At 39.6% G+C, this 22,768-nt stretch overlaps 2 protein-coding genes across 10 annotated transcripts in view; both read left to right on the top strand.

Annotated features, from left to right (window-relative positions):
- The first annotated feature begins 2,500 nt into the window (after positions 1–2,500).
- On the top strand, positions 2,501–14,100 carry DNAAF4 (dynein axonemal assembly factor 4). 5 transcript variants are annotated; one of them, XR_009724586.1, is made up of 12 exons: positions 3,136–3,299; positions 3,870–4,017; positions 4,392–4,525; positions 5,530–5,770; positions 6,526–6,671; positions 7,318–7,427; positions 7,976–8,129; positions 9,020–9,125; positions 10,440–10,566; positions 11,852–11,932; positions 12,809–12,930; positions 13,683–14,100. XR_009724586.1 is itself a non-coding variant. In XM_061347459.1 (10 exons), the coding sequence occupies exons 1-9, from the start codon at positions 3,177–3,179 to the stop codon at positions 10,547–10,549; spliced, it is 1,272 nt and encodes a 423-aa protein (XP_061203443.1). In that variant the 5' UTR covers positions 3,136–3,176; the 3' UTR covers positions 10,550–10,566; positions 11,852–12,103. The 5 variants fall into 5 exon arrangements, 4 of the variants coding, with proteins under 4 accessions (XP_061203444.1, XP_061203443.1, XP_061203442.1 ...); XM_061347459.1 differs by lacking the exons at positions 12,809–12,930; positions 13,683–14,100 and having other exon boundaries at positions 11,852–12,103; XM_061347458.1 differs by lacking the exons at positions 11,852–11,932; positions 12,809–12,930; positions 13,683–14,100 and adding an exon at positions 10,660–11,392.
- A 955-nt stretch (positions 14,101–15,055) lies between these two features.
- CCPG1 (cell cycle progression 1) overlaps positions 15,056–22,768 on the top strand; it is a 24,466-nt gene continuing 16,753 nt past the window's right edge. For 4 of the 5 annotated variants that reach the window (XM_061347448.1, XM_061347447.1, XM_061347446.1 and 1 more), the window contains exons 1-2: positions 15,056–15,213; positions 19,790–19,861. In XM_061347448.1, coding sequence (XP_061203432.1) covers positions 19,802–19,861 — 60 coding nt within the window. In that variant the 5' untranslated portion in view covers positions 15,056–15,213; positions 19,790–19,801. Of the gene's footprint in view, positions 15,214–15,304; positions 15,521–19,789; positions 19,862–22,768 lie in introns of those variants that run through there. The other variant, XM_061347445.1, reaches the window with a different exon arrangement.

Here is a 22,768-nt window from a genome sequence, read left to right as displayed (position 1 = left end):
TGACAGAACCAACTCGTACCGAATCGGCAACTGATACAGGTGGTAAACCACACATGCAGAACGGTTCATTTGAAAAAATAGCATCTGATAAAATAATCCTGCTCCTCTTAAAAAAATGTGGAGGGATGAGAGAAATGAGAATTTAGAAAGGATGGGAAGGGGTAAAGATTATTAAATTAAGAAAATTTAAACTATTTAAAGGATTTTCCCCACCATACATTAAAGCCTCTGAAGTCATTAGAAGTGTAATAACCCCTGGAAGAGACCTCTGTATGTACTGGCAACTGGAAGGTCAGAGTATTAGTAATAGATTTGACTGGAGTATACATTTCCATCCTTTGTAGAACAGGACATGGGAATTTAATAAAAAAGCTTTCCAGAGGAAAAAAAATGTCTTTTTTTCACAACAGTTCGTTGCACCTTTGACTCGTAACTTAGTGCAAACAGAAGAAATCCTGCATGGGCCTTTCTCTTGGTTTACTTGGCAGAAATATCATAGTGAGAGATCACTTATTTGTCCAAGTAAGCTAGCAATGTGGAATGCATATGACATAGGTGGTGCTTCTGTGGACAGCATCACCACAAGACTTTTAAGGTAGATCCACGACCTTGCTCAGTCCCTTTTATGTTCTTTAGCAGTGAAATCTGCCACTTTGACTTAGAAACGGGTCAGTGACATTTAATGTCTTCCATGGGGGAAATGCATGGCTTTGCACTGGTGACCTGGCTTTTAAGTAAACAGACTTTTTTGTTAATGTATTGGACCTATTTTGTGTAACTTGAGAACAGCAAATACAGGTAATCATATCTATGTCTTGGCTTGTAAAGTGTGTATACATAGCTTGGTCTTTTTGGCAGGAATAAATAGTAAGCTGCTGCATTTCAGTATATTCTCTGTGGCTAAACTAAAAATGGCTCCTGCATGACCAAGGCAGAAGACCAGCACTCAAGAAGTCCAAGACTTTACTGCCCATGCATGGACTCTCCAAAACTGAAGAATGCATCCTGGATGATTACAGCTGCATTCTGGAGTGGTAGGAGATTCTGAGGTACTACTGCATTATAACCATTCTAGCCAATGCTGCTATTAGAACACACTGATCTAAAACAAGCCCTCCGATCCCCAACTCTTCCATTACTTCATGTAGGAAGCAGGCAAATAGGATTTTGATGACTGTGTGCAGCTGTGGCCTCTCTGGTTTCAATATAGTAGAACTGGGGAAGCTTTGAAGGTCAGCAAAGAAGATAAAGCTATGTAGAAGAAATGTAAGGCAAGGGGCCTTCTAAGAAAACATCTCTTTGAGTGAAGAAAGGTCTGTAAGAAACCTGAATGTCACTGAAGGGATGTTGAGAACTTGCTTGTTTCATCCCTTTCTGCATTTGTCTGAAATTTGTCTTGCAATACAAACAACTAAGTGATATTAAATGAAGGTAGCATGAGGCAGATTTAAAACAAACAGGAGGAGGTTTGTTCTCGCAGCAAGACTCTTCCATCAGCTTTTATTTTTTTTTCTCTTACAGTTTCTTAGGCTGATAGCAGTCTGTTGGTGGAGACGCTGTGGTTTAGGTCTGGGTTCAGAGCTGTAAGTGCCAGAAGTCTCATCTGCAGCTGACAACAAGGCTCCTTTTTCCATGGTGCATGTCCTAACGTAAGTCTGAAAAGATGAAACCTGAAAGGTTTAAAGTCATGTGCCAAAAATACCTTCAGTTAAATCTCTTGCCTCTTACACGTTTGAATGGTCTTTGAATGAGGATTTTAATTCAGTTCTCAGATACCAGTCCATACAAGCATTCACCCACATTATACTGATGTGGGTGAGTGAGGGTGGAGAACAACCCGGAAATTGTATCAATTACAATGGATTTCTTGCTCTGAAAAAGTTTTAAACCTCTGCAATATTTTATTTATATACATATATATATATATATACACATGACTTCACCACCACCATTTGAACATTGCTTTGGAATATAGATAGTAGAACATTAAAATTAAATCCTCAGTGATACACATCAAAAAGCTAGTGTGTGTAATGTTAAACTCAGCTTTTCTTGGTCATATTTTGAAAGAATTAAAAGAGGAAAACTTGACTTTTTGATTCTGGATGGGGTTTATTCCCCAAATAGTTGTACATAATTTATACTTCTGAGGAACTTAAACCGTACCTGAATGTTTATGCGAGTGTTTGGCTTGCCTTTCAACCCGTATTCCCCAAACGCAGTTGCTTTCCATGTACTAGACTTTATTTTGGCAGATACAGTGTTACTGTTTGAGAAGGGGTTGAGCAACAACGCGCAAATTATCTCCTGAGTGTTTGGCAAAGAGAGCAAAATAGACAGTATTGGGAGGCAATAGCATGGAGCTGTCGAGTACTTTAGAGGACATCTGGGAGTTGCAGTGTATTGCTGAATCAGTCCTCAGCTTTTAATAGTTTTAACCAGGAATTCTCAAGCTAGTAACAGTTTGTCTCTTTATGGATCGTAAGAGCTGCATTCCTTCCTACTCCGCTGAGGTGCGAGTGATGAAAACCAGAATAGCGCCCTCCGTGCGCGGTGTCCGGGTAAGTCACGGGCTGGTGCCTGCAGTGGGGTTTCTGTCAGCCAATCTGGCCATGTTTCAGAGGTCCCAACCACCGTGTGCTGACTGAGCTTCCTGCTGCCCCGTCCAGTCCTGGGAAAGGTGTTTGCTGTTTTGAACCGTGCTCGGGACTCGCAGGGAAGAGCCCTTGCTGCCGCGGGTGTACCCGCCCTTGTTGCCCATCACGGACGCCCTGCTGCGCGCCTGCCTCTGTACAGGCGGGGTGGGAGCCGCGGCTCCCCTGGGCTGCCGCCGTTAGCAGCTGGGCTGGCAGCGGCATGCGCTCCCCAGCGGGGCTGCTCGTACACCCTGGCGCCCGCGGGCACCGCAGGGCCGGCGTGGTGCGGGTCGCGGTATGGTCGCCGTGTTCCTCGGCAGCAGCAGCGAATGGAACCGTGGGGCCCCGGGGACCCTGTCAGGACCGCGGTGCCTCAACAGGGACCCGCGCAGGACCTGCTCCGGGCTCCGCAACTCCACCGTTGGCTCGGCCGGCGCCTTCCGGGGCAGTGCGGAGGGACCCGGAAGTGCTCTTGGCGAGCATCGGTAGCTCTGTCTCCCCTAGTAACGGCGGCGGGGTGCCTGTAGCAACAGAGCCGCCATGCCGGTGTGGCTGCGGGAGTACAGCTGGCGGCAGACCGGCTCCGCCGTGTACCTCTCGCTGGCCGTGCGCGGCGTTCGGGTCACCCCCGCCAACATCTTCTGCACTGACCAGTACCTGAAGGTGGGGCGGCCTCGCTTCTCCCACGGGCCTTCTGTCGTCAAGTGGTGCTGCTTGAGATGTGTTGCGGGCCATGGGCCTGTGCCTTGGTGTTACTTCATAGCGCTGTTAAAAAGAACACGGTTAATACATCACGGCAGCGCTCTCAAATTTATAATCTTTTATAATTGTTAATCTATAATAGCTTTTTTTTTTTTTTTTTTTTGCTGCAGGCTGTTAAATATCCTACTAGATAGAATGGCTCTACCACTGATTGTGCCTCTCTGTACTAATGCTTTTCTACTCAGTAGGCACCAGCTGCCTTTTCTCTCATAAATGGCCTGAGTTATACACATCTGCTTATATTATGAATAATTGTAAATTTAAAATCTTCTGTTGCAGAAGAACCAATTTTTTCAGTCTCTCTTACCTGATCTAATAAAATACCACTTCCATACTGGATACTAAGCAAAGCAGTTGTGCCAATAGGATGTTTTTCTTGAGGTTTACTGTATGCTCATACTCAGTATTTTGAATATGTGAGATTTAATTAAAAATTGTAAATATCAGTACAAATTAATTATACTTCCATAGGTAAGCATCCCTCCCTTTTTATTTGAAGCCATTTTTTATGCTCCTATTGATGAAACAAACAGCACAGCAAAGATTGGAAATGGAATCATTTTCTTCACTTTGTATAAAAAAGAAGAGGCCATGTGGGATTCCCTGACTATAGAAAATGGTAAGTTCTCTACTGTGAACAGTAGATTGTGTGTAAGAAACCCAAACTGTGCCAAGACTTTACACACCATAATAAACAATGTGAACTTCTGCTACTAGTTATCTGCTGAGTTAAACCTTGTTGTTCATTGTTAAAAATACAAGGCATATGGAAACATAAAAAGAACATCCTCTGGGTCTAGTGTGCACAAAACAAAACAGTGTACATGAATTTTAGTTTTTCATTTTTAGAGATAGTGAGTGCTTTGTGGAATTTGAACCAGGTTGCGTTTTCCCAGACAAAGCAGCAAAAGGAATTCTGGGTTTATGAGCACGGTGCAGAACATCAGAACTTCAGGCCTAAATTACTGAAATAGTTTTTATTTGGTTTTCAAGATAACAAGGAGAAACTGCAGTATCTAAGAGAGAATGCTGTTCTAAAAGCCCATGAAAAGGCAAAAGAGGAAACAGAAGCAAAAAAAGTTACAAAACAGGAACACAAAAAATATGCTTTGGAGGCCACAATGAAGGTAAGCTTAGAAGGGAATTTGCAAGATACATCCATGTAACCACTTACCAAGTGGTCTGGCGGCTGCTTGGTTAATCGTACCTTAAAAAGATGAGAAGCACTCAGTTTTATTACAGTGGTAGTGAACCTTGTTAGTTCTTTGTACTTAAAACACAGGTATTAGCAAATATGAAAATGATACAGAAAAAATACTTAGAAGTTGTAGTTTTCCATTAGTAATACTAATGAAAACTTTTGGTGAGGAGTTCAGACTTTTGTCAATCGACTGCAGTTGAGGAGGAAAAACTGTAATCTTTTGTGGCCTTTTCATAAGCACAAGTGTTAAGTCATTTAGTACTGTCAAAACACTAGTTATTTCTTTTAAATCTTACTTATTTATTGTTACATTTTATACCAGACTTGCTGTTCATTGCCTTTTGTGTTGTATATCTTTAGCGTTCTGTGTTTGTGTGCATTTTAAGATGCAGTCTTAAAAATTTGAATGTACATAAAAAGCCTGATCACTTCAGTTGTTTTTAAAAGGGTCTTTTAAAGTATACAATGAAATTTTAACATTGCATATGAAATTTGGAACAAAATGAACTGCAATTAGGGACTTTCTTAGTAGCAATGTTGTACCTAGTCTACGTATATAATAATTTCAGATTGGAGAAAAAAGAAATAGTATATTAAAATCAAACCATATATTTTACGTTTTGCATATTCCAGAGATGTGCCTTGGAATATGGCTAGGATTTTCCCTGTTTACAAGTAAAAATGGTTTCTGAATGTTTCTGGGTCATACCTTAGTATTGGTAGTAACAGTTAAGAGATACAACTTCTAAAAACTTATCAGAGTTTTTTACTCTCCCAGTCACTTTGAGTGTCTTCCTTAACTGTGTTTGTACAATCACATCAATGATGACACTGTGCTTAGGATATGGAACTGGGAAAATAATGGTAACTTTTACTTGGTCATCTTATTATTAGCAGATATTACATATCTCAGGTTTATCATTCAAACAGCTAGAAGAAGCAGAAAGAAAAAGAATTGAAGATCTGAAAGAAAAGGAAAGACAGAAGGTCACAAAGGAGTTGGAGTTATGGAAAAAACAGCAAGAAGATGCTGAGAAACAAAAGAGGGTACAAAAAGGAGGGAAACTACATCAAGAAGTAGAGCAACTAAAGGAGAGGAAAAAGGAAAAGGTGGACAAAACTAGGATTCTTAATAAAGGAACTTCTGAAACCAGACTCAAACCTACTAAAGGTTGTCATACTGAAGTGTATTTTATCGTTCTTTACAGTGTGGGATATAACTATATTCCTAGATGTTTCTAATTCATCATTTATCTTTGTCTTCACCATACTGATCTAATTCTCTTAGTTTGCAGTTATTATGGTGTCTTCATTTTCAGGTAATTTATTGAGCGAAAGCATGAGAGTTCTTAGCTCTTGTTTAAGCTTTTGGAAATACAAGGGCAGGTTTTCTTCTAAGCTTTAGAAAAGTAAACCAGAAAGCCTTTCTTACAGTGTAATACAGGCTTTTGGAGGGTGGAATTCATGTTACCAAAAGTAACCTAACTGCTGCTTTTCAAAGAAATATGCAATCTCCTTTCACTTTATCCCACAACTTGGCCCCACAGAGACCCCTTTCAGGGAACTAAAATAATAGAAAGTATTTAATTTTTGGTCGTTTCGTTTGTTTTGGTAAGGTTAGTTTTAGCTCTTGCAGTTGCTCTGTCAGAGAATCATGCAAGTGACAGAGATAGTGGTGTAAGAGGAATTCAAGTTTGTTTGTGACAGACAATGTAGCCAGTAAATAGATGGCATTACACAGCAAGAACATACTTCATTTTTTTTTTTAACCTTCATTTCAAAAGAACAAGTCTAAACCTTTCTCAAGCTAATAGTTGTTCTAATGCTCAGAATTTCTGAATTAGGTGTACTTCGGACTTTGGAAGAAAACGAGAGAAACCTCTTTTGTTCCAATTTTCATTTCCAGTACTCCAATTCTTTTCACAGGTCATGGTTCCTACAGTATGTTTTCAGAAAACTTAAAGGAGGAACAGTTACCAGCTCCTCGATCTGCTGCTACAATTAAAATCAACTTTACATCACGAGTTTTCCCTACAGCTCTGCGAGAATCTCGGGTTGCAGAAGAGGAGGAGGTAAGGATTGCTCTCTGGTTTAGTACAATGCTTCTACTGTCTTCCAAGGTGAATTATTTACCATGTGTTCAGCAAATTGACAAAGATGGTACCTGTGCCAACATTCTTATCTTCCAAGGAAGACTGTCTTATTTAAATTAAGATTTAAAGAAACACTTTTATATAAAAAGCGTTTTCACTAAGCATGTGATTGTGCAGATTAATAAATAGCATGTTCCCTTTTCTGGGAGGGAAAAAAGCCCAACACAGCAGTGTTAATTTAATTCCTTGAAATACAGCATTTGAAATGTCTCTCTATATATTTATATTTAAGATTCTTTAAGTTCTGTCTTCTTAAAAAGAAGCTCACTGTTAGCTTTTTTGTGCTCTGTTGAGTGAACACAAAGAGTCATTTTGGAGTTCCAAAACAAATAAGCAACAAAAATGTATTAGTGATGCAGTAATGTTGCTTCTTACATGCTAATAAAATATTTGGGAAAATTGGAAGGTTTTTTCATATCTGACACTATAAAAGATTTCTCCCTGTCCAAATTATGTGACCAATAGAATTCTTTTGATAGGAGTGAGTTAAGAGATGAAAGCAAAATTCTTTTTTTGGATTTGAATTTTGCTTCAGAAGTACTACTTACACATTGTATATTTACAGTGGCTACGTAAACAAGCAGAAGCTCGAAGAACAGTAAGTGATGATTTGTCTGAGCTGGAAGATTTAGAAGAAGAGGAGAAGAATCCAGATTGGTTAAAGGACAAAGGAAAGTAAGTTAGATTTGAAGATGCATTTTAATGAGCTATATAGTCTATGTCTATTACTTAGTTTTGATATTTTCTATTTATTCTAGACACAGGTGGTGAATGTCTGCATAGTAGAGAATTTATTGACAGCTTATGGGGTTTGAATCTGATAAAGTCATGAGATGCAACTGCTGCAGCACATGATAGACAAAATCATTGTGAACACATGGTGCATATTTTTGGTTTGATGTGCAAAGTCTGATAATCAGATACATGGCTTTCAGTATTAGTCCTGCCTCTGCCTAGATATGTCCGCCTCTTACTGGTCTTACTGTTCTTCCATTGCCTCTGAGAAATGACTATTTGTGTATCTCTGTGCTATATTGTCAGCATCACATTTGACTGAACTGCAGCTATGTTGTTCTCAGAAAAGGCTATAAATGGCCATTTCCAAGGGAAAAGTGGCTAAACCTTCAAATTTTTGAAAATGAATTTTAACAATAAGTGGGTATTTATTTTGTGATGTACCACCTTGTTTAAAGTGTATGTTTCACTTTTTGTTTTATACCTAGCAAAATGTTTGCAACGGGAAACTATCTTGCAGCTGTAAATGCCTATAACCTTGCAGTGAGGCTAAACAATAAACTTCCCTTGCTGTACCTGAATCGTGCTGCCTGCCACCTGAAACTGAGAAATCTACATAAAGCTATTGAAGATTCCTCCAAGGTAAAAATATGCAGGTTCTCAGACAGTCGTCTTATACGTGGTTGTGATTTATTACTGTAATGGTTGTGTTTAAAGCCCCCAAACCATGCTTCCAAACACTTGGGAAGAATGGCCTATGTTGACTCAATACATGTTTCTTTACAAGTAAAATATTTTAGGAATATATACACTTGGGAAAAAAAAAAAAAGGCAACTTTGAGCAGAAAAAAAAAAAGAAAATACAGAGAGATATCACTTGTGCTATGTTGTGGTATTCTTCATTTTGTGGGAAGAAAATAAAAAAGCTGGTGGTGGTGAGGAGGAGAACTTAAAAAGCCCCCAAACAAACCAGCCATTTTTAGAGAAGGGCTGCATTATCTTGGTATTTTAGCAGCCATTATTTGTGCAATGAGAAAGGAGTGATCTTAAATGGGTCCTGTATAGTTTGGAGACAGTTTTTCTAGAATTATTTTTTTTTTAAAGTTATTATTTTTTTAACTGATTTTGAACTTCTTGAGGCTTGAAACTTGTTTTTTTTTCCTAGGAACTACTACTAAATAAAAAAAAAGGGCAGTTCTTCTAGGGCTGCCTTTTTTTTTTTTTTCTGAGTATATAATTTCATGTGTGTAAATAGAATACATTATTTGACTGTAATAAACGTTTAAGACAGTATTCCTCAGTTTTTAGCCATGGCAATGAAACTGTATTTAGCAAACTGCTGGGTAACAGATACAAATCTTAATGACTAGATTCACAAGCCATGTAGTTAAATCTGAATAGTTATTTTCTATTTGAATTGTTAGTATGTTACTGTATAATCATAGTAATTGAGAGGAGTGTGTGTAAATGGGAAAAAAACAAACTGAAGCAAAATCTCCCTCTAAATATTTTGTGTGTTTTCATTTGTAAAGGCACTAGAACTGTTGACACCACCTGTTCCTGATAATGAGAATGCTCGAGTAAAAGCATATGTGAGACGTGGAACAGCATTTTGTCAGCTGGAATTATATACTGAAGGTAAGACCTCGATTTTGTGTAAAAGTGCACGTGAATTTATAGTGACACATAAGTAATTCTGTTTAGCTCAGTGAGACTGCCCACACCTTTATTTTTTTCAGGAGAGTCGTTAAAGGAGGCCTGTACAAAGCAGGTCTCTTCATTATGAACCCTTATACAACATTCCTTATTTTTTTAATTTATTTAAAAATATTTACTGTCTAATTGCAATTCCACTTGAAAAATCTTAACAGTTTTGAGAAAATTGATTGTACTCCTAATTTGAGGAGTGCAAACTAGTTTTTGCATTGAGGAGTTTATGGAGTTATGTATCCTCTGTTTGGTCTCTTGGTTCAGTCTTTCTGTGCATAATGGCCAACTATTGACCATAGCAGCTTGGTGGCCATAGAACGTATTAGTGAAGAATGAGAGGTTGGAGGTGAGATATTTGCACTGGGAGGCAGTGGAATGTAGGATACAAACTGATACAAAACTATATTGCACTAATTTTGCTATTCATGAAGCCATGTTTTATTGGTTTTGAGATCTTATTTACAGTATTTCCAATTATAGGACAAAGTAACCTAAAATAACCTGAAATATTTGTAAAATATTTGCTTGAGAAGTGCTTAGTAACATACCTCGGTAAAAATATGCATGGAACCCATACTGGTCAGCAAAATGTTTCATCAAGTGTGTGTGATTTCTGTGAAAATACCTGAATTAAGTGTCCCTACTGAGCTCTCTAAGAGTATCAGTTTAATTTTGTAAGGCAAAAAGTAACAAAAATTGGAAGTTGTTAGAAAGTAGAAGGGGAAGAATATTCCAAATGTCAGGAGTGAAATACTAACCTTTTCCCACTGATTACTTTTTTCACCCTATGAATCACTTTGTCATTCCCTTACAGCTTCATTTGCACTTGGAAATCTTTATTTTACTTCCTGTACTTAAGGTTTGCTTTACCCCCACCCAAGCTCTAGTATTCACAGTTCACATCTTTTATTTCTTGTTTTCATGCACTTTCCATCTGTCATTCATTTTTTCTCTCTTCTGCAGAAGGCTTTTGAACACTCTCCTCATGCACATGTGTATATGTATATATGGGAATGAAGAGGCTCTGTTTTCTTGTTTCAGTACCTGGAAATGTTTACATAGTGGAGTGTTTCCACTAAAATGGTCTGCAAAATAATATAAATAAAATATGAATTTATTTACTGACAAAAGGTAAACCTAGTGTCATTTCTGCATGTGACTGGGGAGCACTTATTTCTGGTTAGTTGCTAAAGAGGATGCTCATGTCATTGATTGACATTCTTATTAATGTTTCTGTATTAGGTCTCCAGGATTATGAAGCAGCTCTCAAGATTGATCCTAAAAATAGAACTATAGAAAAAGATGCTGAGAAGATTAGACACCTGATTCAAGGAACAACACCAGATTCTTAATTTAAAAAACAAAAAAGGTACTTTTTGACAGAGGTGCCTTTTAAGGGCATCAGAAAGAATCTTAGTTCTCTTAATGTGCTGTTAACTAGACATTTTTCTGTTTCATCCAGAACACCTACAGAATTGGTAAAAGATTGGATATATGAATTACTATTTTTTGAAAGTATAGTATTATAACAAATATGATTATATATATTCTATATAATTTTGATACAAAGTTGTCTTATTTTTGCTTTCTGTAAAATATTGGTGGGTTGAATATTAAAATATGCTTTTGGGACTTGATGTAAAGTTACTCATAACTAAATGAAATATTTGTCTGTAAATATCTACTGAATCTAGACAGTGAGTTTTGAAACGACTTCAGTAGCTCTGTATAGTCAACACCTGTTAACTTCTTATCTTTCTCTTCTCCACCAAAGCTGAAACAGTTGTGTGTTTTATGGTTATGGTTATCTGCTTTCCTCTCATTGTTCATAGTGTTTGGCACATCTGAAACTAAGATAGTGAATTTAGATATTCTGGAATCTAATTTGGCAAACCTCTACCTGTAAGCATAGAGGTAGCTTTTATGTAGAACGTTCTTTTTAGCTTTAAGTAATATACATTGAATATTTTCAGTTTTCATATTTACTTGGAAAAATTTGTTTGGACTGACCAAACAAGGCAAGTGGAACAATTATAAACCTGTGGCATTCTACTGTAGTGTAGCAGTAAATTAATCCTGTGATAAATTTTCCTATCAATGACTATGACTGACTTCTTCCAGCCTGCTATGGTTAGTAATCTTAGGGTGTAGCTGTAAAGAATATTCTAAATAAAACCACTGTTACTTGCATGAGAGTATATATTTTTCTTGAGCTATTATTTTAATTTGTACTCTGTTGACACTGGCCCGAATCTCAGGAATACTGGTGTGATTAAAGGTTCTCAGAAATGGGACCATCCTGGTAAGGTTACACGTGCTATAAAATGACATGAAGTGTGACAATATGCTTTAAAGTCCTGTGCTTGTTTTGGACAGTGGAAGAATGTAATATGGAATTGTATTGTTTGTGTGTGTATATATATATATATGTTAGCATTTGTATTACTGTGATAGCCTGAAGCACTGGGCTTGAGTGGTTCTGTTTTGTTGGGCATTTTATCCAAATTGTGACCATTTCAACTACACTCTTTCAGTAGCTGTTTTAGCAGACTTGCAAATTTTCCACATCAGTCCATTTCCTGAAGACTACGTGTGGCTGATTTTTGTCCTTAGGAGAAAATATTTATTATGCAGATATATGTTATTCTGTGCAGATTTTATGCTCTTGGATCAGGGAGAATTTGGCAGGCACTGCTTCCAGTTGCTTTACTTAGAGCCTTGAGAGGAGTACTGAGGTGAGTCTGAAATGTCTGGAGTAGTTTCTGTTCCTTCTTTCCTGCAAGTATCTAATGCATTGCAATGGAAGGGGTTAAAAATCCTCTGTTTATAGTAGTTGGAAGGAGGACAGTGCAAGAGCATTAGTGCCTCAGTTGAATGTAATGATTTACTCGCCAAAATACAGCGTTTATATATATATATATATATATATACACATATATATAATTACTGAGGGTAGTTGGGGGCTGAGGGGAGGACAGACAGTGGCAATGGGAAAAAGAAAATGCAAAGAAGCAGACACTGGTTATAAGCTCCTGATTTTCTGTTTTGGTTCCAGAGCCTATTAGGACAATCTGTATGCATCTGTATAGGCCAGTTCTATTGTAGTGGTTTGTTACAGCTACTCAAGGCTGTTTTTTTCCTGTAGGTAGGCAACTTTTTCTATTGCTATGAAATAGGAACAGTGCCCTCTTTAAAGATTAGGGAAGCACATGTGCTTGGTGACATTTAAGAATATCTGCCTGTTTCATCTGATTGCATTGAGATTGATGGGTGTTAAACTTCTGACTTCAGTACGTGAGCCGATGATGTGTACACTATGATGAAGTCATGCTTTCTTTTGGTATTAGTGTTCTGAGGTGTAGAAATGTGGAGACTGACTTTTAAGTTTTGAAAACAGAAAATACTGTAATTAAAATAAATAAACCTTCAGGTCAATGACTCTTGTACTTAACTCTTTCTAAAAATTATAGTTCCACATTTATGATACCTGTTTTGAAAGTTTAATTTTTGTAGGCTTAGGTCAGATGGAAAGATGGGCTACATCCTTTTTGATACATCTTTTTCAACCCACATGCTGGTTGTGGCTGAGATTGAGTTAATTTTCTTCACAGTAGCTGGTATGGGACTCTGCTTTGGAGCTGTGCTGAAAACAGTGCTGATAACAGGGATGTTTTAGTTACTGTTGAGCAGTGCTTACACAGTATGAAGGCATTTCCTGCTTCTCACCCCACCAGTGAGGTGCACAAGAAGCTGGGAGGGGGACTTAGGGGATCCTGACTGACCCAGGGGATATCCCATACCATAAGGCATCATGCTCAGCATACAAAGCTGGGAGAAAAAGGAAGGGGAGGGAGGGAGGGATGTTCAGAGTGGTGATGTTTGCTGTTCCAAGTAACCATCTGGTATGGCATGCCGGAGCCCTGCTTTCCTGGAGATGACTGAACGCTTGCCTGCCCATGGGAAGTGGTGAATGAATTCCTTATTTTGCTTTGCTTGTGTGCATGGCTTTTGCTTTACCTGTTAAATTATCTTTATCTCAACCCCTGAGTTTTCTCACTTTTACTGTTCTGATTCTCACCTCCAACCCATTGGGAAGGAGGGAGTGAGTGGCTCTGTGGGTCTGAGTTGCCAGCTGGGGTTAACCCGTGACAACCCAGCAAAACTGAAATAGACCAGATGCTGACAGTTATTCCTAGGATGACTGAAAGAAGATCTGTTTTCTTAAAGCTACATGTCTAAGTGTATGACAAAAAGTTGGAGATCCATTTTTACAGAGTACGCTGGAAATGGGCATAATCATATATCCTACTGCTGTTAATGGCAATGTTTAAGTATCTTGAAATGACCCATAAGTAAGAGGTTTGAAGAGGTTTGATCCACCAGATCCACTGCAGGGTACCACCATAGGTGTCACTACATTCACTTGCAGTTGTTTTAAACAGTAAAACCTGAGGTGTTCTAAGAGAGCCATTGGTCATGTTTCAGGCTCCAGCACACATCAAAACACCATGAGGAGACGGATTTTGCTCAGTGCTTGGACTTGATGGCAGTTTCTTGTCAGAAGTCATCTATTTGCCCCCATAAGGAGATGGATTTCAATTCACCCTTTCAAATAACATGGCAAAGCATTTCAAATTTAAGTGTTTGTGGTCAGGGCAAACATTGCTCAAGACGTGTATTGAAATACATTCGTGAGGGAGAGTAAGGAACTGACTTTTGACCTTATTTAGTAAACTGTGGACAGTGATAACTGGACTCATGTTCACAAGGAGGTAGATTAAAAATTAGAATTTGCATCCATTTCTGTGCTTGTGGTAACCTTAAGGTTAGAAAATATCTGAATATGTGCGGCAGAAATAATTAGAATGGGTAATAAAAACATGAATGAGAGTATGAGTATAGTGAGGTGTTGTGGATGCTTTATTTTGGACTTGACTCCTCTTTTTCTAACATACAGAAATATGCATGCTAAGCCTTAAGAAACATCTCGATGACTGTACTTCCTTGCCTTAGTTTGGCTGTGCAAACCATTCAAACCCTGCTCTTGTTGAGAGGTGCAATGAAATCTTTTTTCCTGTGTTCCTGAGTCACAGGAAGGATGGAGAAAACATTTCAGTTGAGGTAAAACACTGATAAGAAATTGTACTTTTCCTTTACTTTGTTTTGAGGCCTGTTTTTGTCTCCTGATTGTTTGCTCCAGCACTGCTGGGGCTGTCTCTGGCCATTGGATCTACTCTGTGTGTTGTCCCCCAAGGGTAAGGACAGCTTCTCCTGAGCAGCTCAGGGTGCAGGCGTCTCGTTTCAAGCTTGAGCTGGTAGGCCACTGTCCAAATCAGTTAATTCACAGGCATCCTCAGGTGCAAGGATCAGGTATTCCTAGTCCATATGCTGCACTGTTTTGTTTTCTTTTTTCCTGTGTGTGCCAGCGGTGTTGTGCCTTGGGGGGATGTGCTTTGTTGGGGCCGTTTTGTTTTGTTTTCTTTCCTTTAGGACCAGCGCTATCCGCACGTAAAAGAGCGCGTCCCTTCATAGCCGGGTGTCGGCCGGGGTTACGCTGTGACCACAGCTGACACGCTCCCGGCGCTGCAGGCCCCTCTGAGCCCTCTGCCCACGGGACAAACGCTGGCCCCGCAGGTCTGCCTTGCTGCCCCTCTCCTCACGGGGTCTCTCCGCGGACCCGCCACGCCGGCCCTGTTCATGGCTCAGCACAGCCCGGCCGGGCCCGGTACCACTGTGCGGGGCCGCGGCGCGGCGTTGCCATGGCAGCGGGAGCCGCGGTTGCCGGCGGGGCGGGGCGGGCCGGGCCGGGCCGCCCGCCGCGGTGCACACCGGTCGCTGTAGTTGTGGCGGCGCGAGAGCCGTTGGGCGGCGGCGGGGCGCGGACTACGCTCGCCAGGGTGCTGAGGCGCCGCCGCGCGCAGGCGCCGTCCCGCGCGGGCCGGGTGCTGTTTTTGACGGCGTCACTGGCGGCCGCGGCCCCTCGTCTGTGCCGGGCCCCGCTCGGGGCCGCGCTCAGGTAGGCGGCGGCGCGGCGGGACCCGACCGGCCCCACGGGGGAGGCTGCAGCATTCCGGCGTGGCCTTGGCGTCGGTGCGCGGCGGCCCGGCTCGTGGAGGGGTTGCCTGGAGCGGTGCAAAGCCCGAGAGTCCTGGGACCGGGGCTGGGACAGCCGGTGTTGGTCGCGGGGAGCGAGTAGCTGGGTGCTGCGAGGCGGCCAAACTGGCTCCGCGGGCGGCGTTCATCACCACGCCAGCCCTGGCCCTGGGCGCTGGCATTTGCCAACTTCTTTCGCTTCCGTCATCTGTGCCTCCGGCTGATGCAAGGTGTTGTGTTTCATAAGGCTTGTTATTGTTGCTTTAACTGCGCCGGCAGCGCGCCGCTTTCCGTCTCAGGTGTGATGCACCTGTGCGAGGGAAGTAACGGTGAACAGGGGCTGGCTGCCCGGCTTTGGGGCGCGTTGCCTTCAGAAACCATATTTGCTGGAGATCACAGAGAGGAAATGGTCTTTATGGGTTGCTAAATATGGTCGTGGAGGAGAAAAATGTTACTTTGGGAAGAAATTATATTGCTCAGTAGAAATAAAAACTTGCATGAAAACCCCAAAGTGTAATACCACTATAATGTGTTTATTTCTGCTGTGCAACAAAGAAGCCCCTGTAGGGGAAAACTGAGTTTTTACTTGGAATGACAGCACAGGAAGCTCTAGAGAACACCGATTCCTGTCACTGCCTTGTTGTTCATCTTTGTCAGTGCTCACTGAAATTGTTTTAGTCTAGGAAATCCTCTATTAAGATGGAAGAATTTAGGGATTTGTTTAGACTGGAATGGTTATTCTTTCTGCGACTGGTATTCTGCTTCAGAATAGGTAAGCAGGATGTGGTATCTCATATTTATTTTTATATAGATATATGGGATAACATTATCAACAGTCCATATGGCTGTAAGCTTTTACATCTCATGCTTCTGGTTTGCATTTCACTAAGGTTAGGAAAGTAGCTCTGATTCCCTTCTCCCTCCCCCAGCTACATAAAGGTCGAACTCTGAATGTAATGGATATTTATTTTGCCTATAGAAATGTAAGAGGCCATGTCACTGATAGCGTAGGACATTCATGGGCCTAGGATCAGCTTTGCAGTTAAAACTGGGGTATAGAAGAACTTGAACTGTCACTTTGTTTTGAAAAAAAAGTGGCAATGAAGGTATGTAGTGAGGAGCCAAACCAGTGGAGCTGTGTGTATGGGGGGCGGGGTTTTTTTTCTTTGTATTTCAGTCTTTCCTTCTGGCTTGGCCTGATGTACAGGAGATGTGGAATACCCTATTGTATCCTCCACTTATCCCTGCTGTTGTTGGACTACAACCCGTTAGGATCATCTTGATTTGTTAGGAAGTTTGCAGGTTTGTGTCTTACTGATTCCTGCCCAAAGCTTTCTTTTTAAAGGCAGTGCCAATGTATCTGGCACCTTTGGCTGACGGGAGAAGCACACAGGGTCTTAGTTGGTCTTTGTCATCTGGTGGTGGCAAATACAAGCTGCTGAAGATTTTGTTCTGAGCTCAGTTTAGTCACTGGGTTCAGATTAGTCTTCTGTATTTCATTTTACTTAAGGGACTGGATGTGACCTCAGATTTAGTTCTGGCTCTGTGTGTGTATTAACCTTTTGCAGAAATAAGCTGTTTAGCTGATGATTGAAGTTTAGGAACACTGTACCTAGGTTTGGTTGTTTTTTTTTTTTAATCAAAGCCTTTTAGGCTGTTTAACCCTTTTAGAGCTAATTATTTGTAATTAATAAAAGGCTCTGCTTTTGGTAACTGTTTTACACATGTATATTTGCTTAATGTGCTTACAGGAATGTAGTGGCCCTGGAGTTGCCAGTCAGTCTGATGACATGCTATCTATCAGTAAATTTGGTAAATTTAGCAGTTCTCAATGTTTTTGTAATTATTCTTTTTTATTTCATTCCTGATATGAAAAACTTTCCTATTTTGGAGATCGATCACCTGTATAAAGTTAGATATGCAGTATTAGTGTAACATTCTGGTTGAATAAAAGATAAGTGACTTTTGGGGCAATTTGTCAAGGCCAGCAAGTAATGGAAAATTATCATTGTTTGTATGTTCCTCTGGGATTTTTTATTTCATTTTTTTCATTATGCTGATGCCCACATAGTGAGGTCCTGAAGCTTTTGTTTGGGAAGGAAGACAAATGTTGGATAAACCTGAGGCCAAGGTTGCGTATTGAGTAGAACTGGTTTTAAGCAGTGCTAGGTTACTTGTCTGTCAGTCTGTGATCTGGATAGAGAGGGAGAATGCGATAGCATTTATGTTGAGTTAGCCAGGGCCCACGATGAAATGTTGAATTAGCTGGAGGAAGACTGACAGTGCAATCTCCCGTGCAGGCTCTGCTGGTGAAACTTGCCCTTCCAAGATTTGTAAATGCAGTTGTATCAACAGATTCATTTATTTATTTTCTGTTAAAGGATTTGCTTTTCATCTAGCACTGAGATGCACCAAAACTGGAATTGCCACGTTACGAAGCCACAGCCTGAATTTCTTCCCCAGTGGAGATCAGACTCGCTAGTAAGGGCTGGGGGGCTGCCTGTACTATGTTTGCCCCAAACTGCATTTTCTGTGGTTAGGCAAAAGGCTTGGTTTTCAGTGACAATAAATTTGGTGCTTTTATGATTGCTGTGTTCACTGAACTGTAGAATAATTAAATGGGAATGTTTTTATACCGAAGAGAATTCTGCCAATCTAATTTCAGATCAGCAGTGCAGTTTTGGCAATATAGCCAGCCACTTTCTGATAGGTAGCAAATGCTGGTGCTGGTTGTTGCCTTCCTCTGAAAAGAATGCTGCTGCTGAGCACCTAGTCAAATGCAACATCATTTAATGACAGCAAGCAGATGTTATCATCTCATGGGAGCTCTGGAATGCAGTCTTTGCCGTTTGGGCACTTGTTATTTTGAAGATTGAAGAAGTATGATTAAAAAAAATAATAAATTGATGATTGAACACAGTAGTTTTTTAAAAAACCCAAAGCAAAGCACCACCCCCCTCCTGGTATTCTCTAGCTGAGATTCCAGGAAAAACACTAATGAAGGAAGAAAAAGATCTAAAGGAAAATGACAACCAAATTCAAAGTAGGCCTTTATAATGAATGGAAATGTAGTTTCTCTGATATTGGTGCCTATGTTGATTATTAGTGAATATTTTTGCTTTATAAACTGTTACGATTGTCATTTGCCTTTTTTACAGAGGAACCCCAAATATATTAGTTGAAGCTGATGGGGAAAAAGTGTCATGTTAGGAAAACATATAATTAAGTAGTATAATGTAAAGACATGAGACAAATATTTACTGTGTTTTGTAAGAAACCTAAATGGAAGTTTTTTATTTTGTCATGCAGGTTTCTAGCCACGTTGGCATATGCAGGTGTTCTGATCCAAGGCTTGTGTATGTTTTGTGTGTTAACAAACAAGATTGATAATGAAGTAGAGAGTACATAAATTTAAACAAATAGGTGCTTTTCTCTGTGTCCTCACTAGAAGTAACCTGGTGTGGGAAATAAAGCAGATGTCTGAAGGTCTCAGAACAATCTGCTTTGTCAATATAATCATCATTTTATAGAAGCTTTAGTGAACCATGATTTCTTTTGCTGTTTTATGAAATAGGATGTATAGCATAACACACAATGGATTGGAAATTGTTCTACTTTTGAGAATTTCTTTTTCCCCAAGATAAATCCCTAGTAAATGTTATTTAACAATTCAATATATTTTAATTTTAATTATAGGAAATGCATTAAGTTTCTTTTTAAAGTCTTTCTGTTATTTAAGAACTTTAAAAAATAATCAGAACATGTAACAATAGTGAATACTCTGTATTCCTGGTACAGGAGAAAAGAATGAACAGGCAGCTTCAGCCAGACAGCTCTCTTCTGAAAGTAACCAGCCAAGTCATGCAGTAGTATTGTAACAAGTGAAATTGGTTCTGTATTACTTTTTGTTGTTTTTGTACTCCCAAGGTACTCTCTGAATTTCCTTCAGAATCAGTAACTATGTTTGAGAGTACTTGAAAGAAGTGAAAGAAACATGAAACATTGTTTTACCCAGTAGTTGAAGAGAATTGGTTCCAAAAATCCTGTTTTGTGTCTTCTCCAAAAACCCCACTATGGTTTTCTTGACTAAGCTGTAGTTTTTGTGCATGTAACAGTTCAGAAGTAACTGCACCTACTGAAACATGTCTCAAACAATGATGCTACGGACACATTTTAAATTTGATTAGAGATTTTTTTGGCTAGCCTTGTGCATGTGGTTTCAGCTAGCCTAAGAGCTGTTTTGGCTGGCCAGAATAGGCATGTGCATAGTAAAGCCATAATTGCTCCCAATATAAAAAGGTAATAGGAAACATGTACAAAAGAATATATTTTTCTTTCTAACTTTTTTTTTTTTTTTTTCCAATTCCAGAGTAACAGTTTGTGAATCAGTGTGGTCCTGCTGTAATGTCATGATTTGGATTCTTCTGTTTCTCTTTTTTTCCTTGAAAGCAGTGAAATTCTATGTGTTGCATGTTAAAAGAATCTACTTTTACTTGCAGTGTGCTTTGAAAATGTCTGAAAATTCGAGTGACAGTGATTCATCTTGTGGCTGGACTGTCATCAACCATGAGGTACCTGTTTTCAAATTAATAAGTTCTGTCAGTTTAAGACTAGCCATATGCAATAAAATATTTAAACTATATAGATTTTACATATCAAGAGAGAGTATAGAATAAATAAGAAAACAGCTGTTACTGAAAAGAATTTTTTTTTACAAAGATTTTACTTTAAAGAACTGATAGAATTTTAGTGAGATGATCTCCTCTGTTCCATCTTTCCTGAAAACACTTGTTCTGTGTAGCTTGTTTGTTGCTGCTAATACATTTTTTTTTCCATCCACCCTACCCCCCCAGAAAAAAACCCAGAAGTATTGGAAATAGTGGGCAGGAAAAATATTTTGTGCAGAAGGGAACTGATTCCATGGTTTCTTCAAGTCTTTTCTACCACTGAGATACCTAGTCCTAGCTTCAACAGCTGCTGTTTAGGAGCAGGCCTCTGTCCTTACATTCCATCTGTCCTATTAGTTAAAAATAGGATAATGACAAGTTTATGCACAAGGGCTAGAATATTAGAAGGCAGCATTTTGAAAGCTCATGTGAATGCTATAGTTTGCGCATAACCAACTGCTTTTGTTCCTGACCGCAACAGTCTCTGTCTTTTGAGTGTCTGAGGTCAGGAGGCTGAGGACTGGCACAAAGACATCTGTGAGATGTGCCGCCTCTAATCTTTTGTGTTGCCTCACTCTGCTTGCAGAATGCTTGTGTAGTCTGGAGAAAGATGACACAGACCTACTGGGTCTTTCTTGCATGATTTCAAGCACTTTCATGTGTGGAATGCTGTTCTGCATTGAGAAACATATGGGGAGTTCAGAGAGTCCAGGAATTAATGGCATTTCAAAGCCTGGTTGGCAGTCCCTTAGAGAAGGTTATGTTACAGAGAGTATGTAATTATATATTCCATACCCACAATACTGGTTTTCCCAGGCTTTCTGCCTTAGGTGGAGTCTGGCGGAAGCTACAGTGAGTGAAGGAATGCCAACGTTTCATTAGATTTATTGAGAAATGAAGGTGGTGGGAGGGCAGGGCGACTCTCCTCACATCTGTACTGTAAGGTCAGGAATGAGCCTTCTCAGAGCTTCAAATGCTGATTGCTGAGGGTTTGCCATACTTACACTTGAAGGGTATTGAAAACTGTAACAGCCTGAAAGGCTTGGAGGTGGTAAGAGATTTTTTTTTTTAAGAAGGACTGAGTTTTGAAGTGACTTTCTTTTCTGTTTTCCAGGGACTCACAGCAGCTTTTCACACAAGTTCTTTGCAATTCATGTTGGAATTCTGGGTTTCCTTGGCCCTGTTATTCAGACAAGAGAGCGCAAGGCATAAAATATGTAGAGATAACCTGAATGTTGGCACCTTGTGGAGGAGGAATTGATATGGCAGTGCAGGACTGAGCTAGTGGCAGCAGCTAAGGGAATGTTTTGGAGGTTTTTTTTCCCCACTGGGCAAACGGTCACTGAAGAGGTATCTTTCATAATGAAATATACAAAAGCAATCTGATTACTGTGTAAAAAAGTTGTGATGGTAGATTGTGTGGCAGCAAGTGGAAAGAGCAAACAGACTCTGTGAAAGGCAAAAATCTGTTCTTGGCTCAAAATTCTTGTCTTTTTAAGACCTGTTCAATTCATGTGTGGAGCTCTGTCAAATTTGTATGGTTTCAGTTGTGTTTCTGTCCATCTTTTGAGCTCTGCCATAGCTTCATTTATTAGTCATGCTTTTATAAAGTCACTGTTGTTTCTGTATAGCCCTAATTTAATTTGAGTGTGTGTTTCCTACCTTCTGAAGGTTGACTAGTTGTATAAAGTGACAACGGCTTTATTAAAACAAAAGTAACTTTTAATTCCTAGTAGAATAAAGCTTGAGACAAGAGAAAAAAAAGTGAACAATTAAAGGTCTATTGGGATGGGCTCTGTTGTTGCATAGATGTCTACAGGCAAGGTGTGTGAATCTGATGGTGGTCTCTAAGTTTGCATTGTACAGATTAAATCAATACAGCCCATGGAGTCTAGAGGGCAGTGATTCTGCTAAGATCAACACTTCCATTTGATGAAATGACTTGCTGTCTTGACTTTACTTACTGTATTGATTGCAGAGGTGCCTTCAACAATTTGCTCAGGTGTTGACCCTTGAAGTTAGATAAGATTAATTTTTTATCTTACTTTCCCCTAGCAGTGAGCAAGTCAGGCTGAAGTTGCTCAGAAGCTCTGAGAGGCTCCACCTCTTAGTGCAGACCTCCAATATACTTTTCCCCTGTAGTCCTGTGGATTTTTGCATCTCTACAGATCTGGGCTGAGGTCTGGATGTAGTAAAATTTCTTTTTTTCCTTTTTCTTTTTTTCTTTTTTTTTTTAATTTTATTTTAAGTATTTAGCTTTTAGTATTTAACTTTACATTTTCTTTCCGGAAATCTCAGTCAGATTTTAATGTTACTTATTATTGAGTGGCGAATTTCTGCAGAACATTTGCAATTAAAATTGTGATACATAGTCAAAAGGTACAAAGTGTATTTCAGATTGCTAAAGCAGTTAGCTTCTGAAGCCTTTTAAAAAGGCTTTAATGTGGTTGTAGAATATATCTTATGTAACTTTTTGAGATATCTGTTCTTCCTCAAGCACAGTCTCCTCTTAAAATCATACATGTTTACTTGAGTCCCGAAACTGATCTGGAAGTATTACTACTACTGTAATTTCACACCTACTGTGGCAAAAATAACTCCCTCTGTTTACAAAAACAGCTCTAGTTATTTATGGATCAGAGTGACTTTGTATTTTTCAGTTACATTTTGCATGTTTGTACTTTCCTACTAACCTTGCTTGCGTTCCGTCAGTTCTTTTAAACAAAAATTACAATATGAAAATTAAATATCTGGAGCTGCCAGCCATACTGGTTACCTTTAGTACCCTGCAGTCTCCAAGCATTGTGTATC

Source organism: Neopsephotus bourkii, unplaced genomic scaffold (genome assembly GCF_033783945.1).
Source record: "Neopsephotus bourkii isolate Nb327-2 ecotype Australia unplaced genomic scaffold, CSIRO-AGI_Nbou_v1 NB_318, whole genome shotgun sequence".
In the NCBI taxonomy this organism is placed as follows: Eukaryota; Metazoa; Chordata; class Aves; order Psittaciformes; family Psittacidae; genus Neopsephotus; species Neopsephotus bourkii.
This window is presented reverse-complemented; position numbering and strand designations above follow the sequence as displayed.

What these genes read in the sequence shown, in the direction of transcription:
- DNAAF4 (XM_061347459.1), top strand. Translation starts at nt 3,177, where the DNA reads ATGCCGGTGTGGCTGCGGGAGTACAGCTGGCGGCAGACCGGCTCCGCC. An exon ending in CTTTGGAGGCCACAATGAAG is followed by an intron (nt 4,526 to 5,529) that starts GTAAGCTTAGAA and finishes TCATTCAAACAG; the next exon opens with CTAGAAGAAGCAGAAAGAAA. An exon ending in CTATTGAAGATTCCTCCAAG is followed by an intron (nt 8,130 to 9,019) that starts GTAAAAATATGC and finishes TCATTTGTAAAG; the next exon opens with GCACTAGAACTGTTGACACC.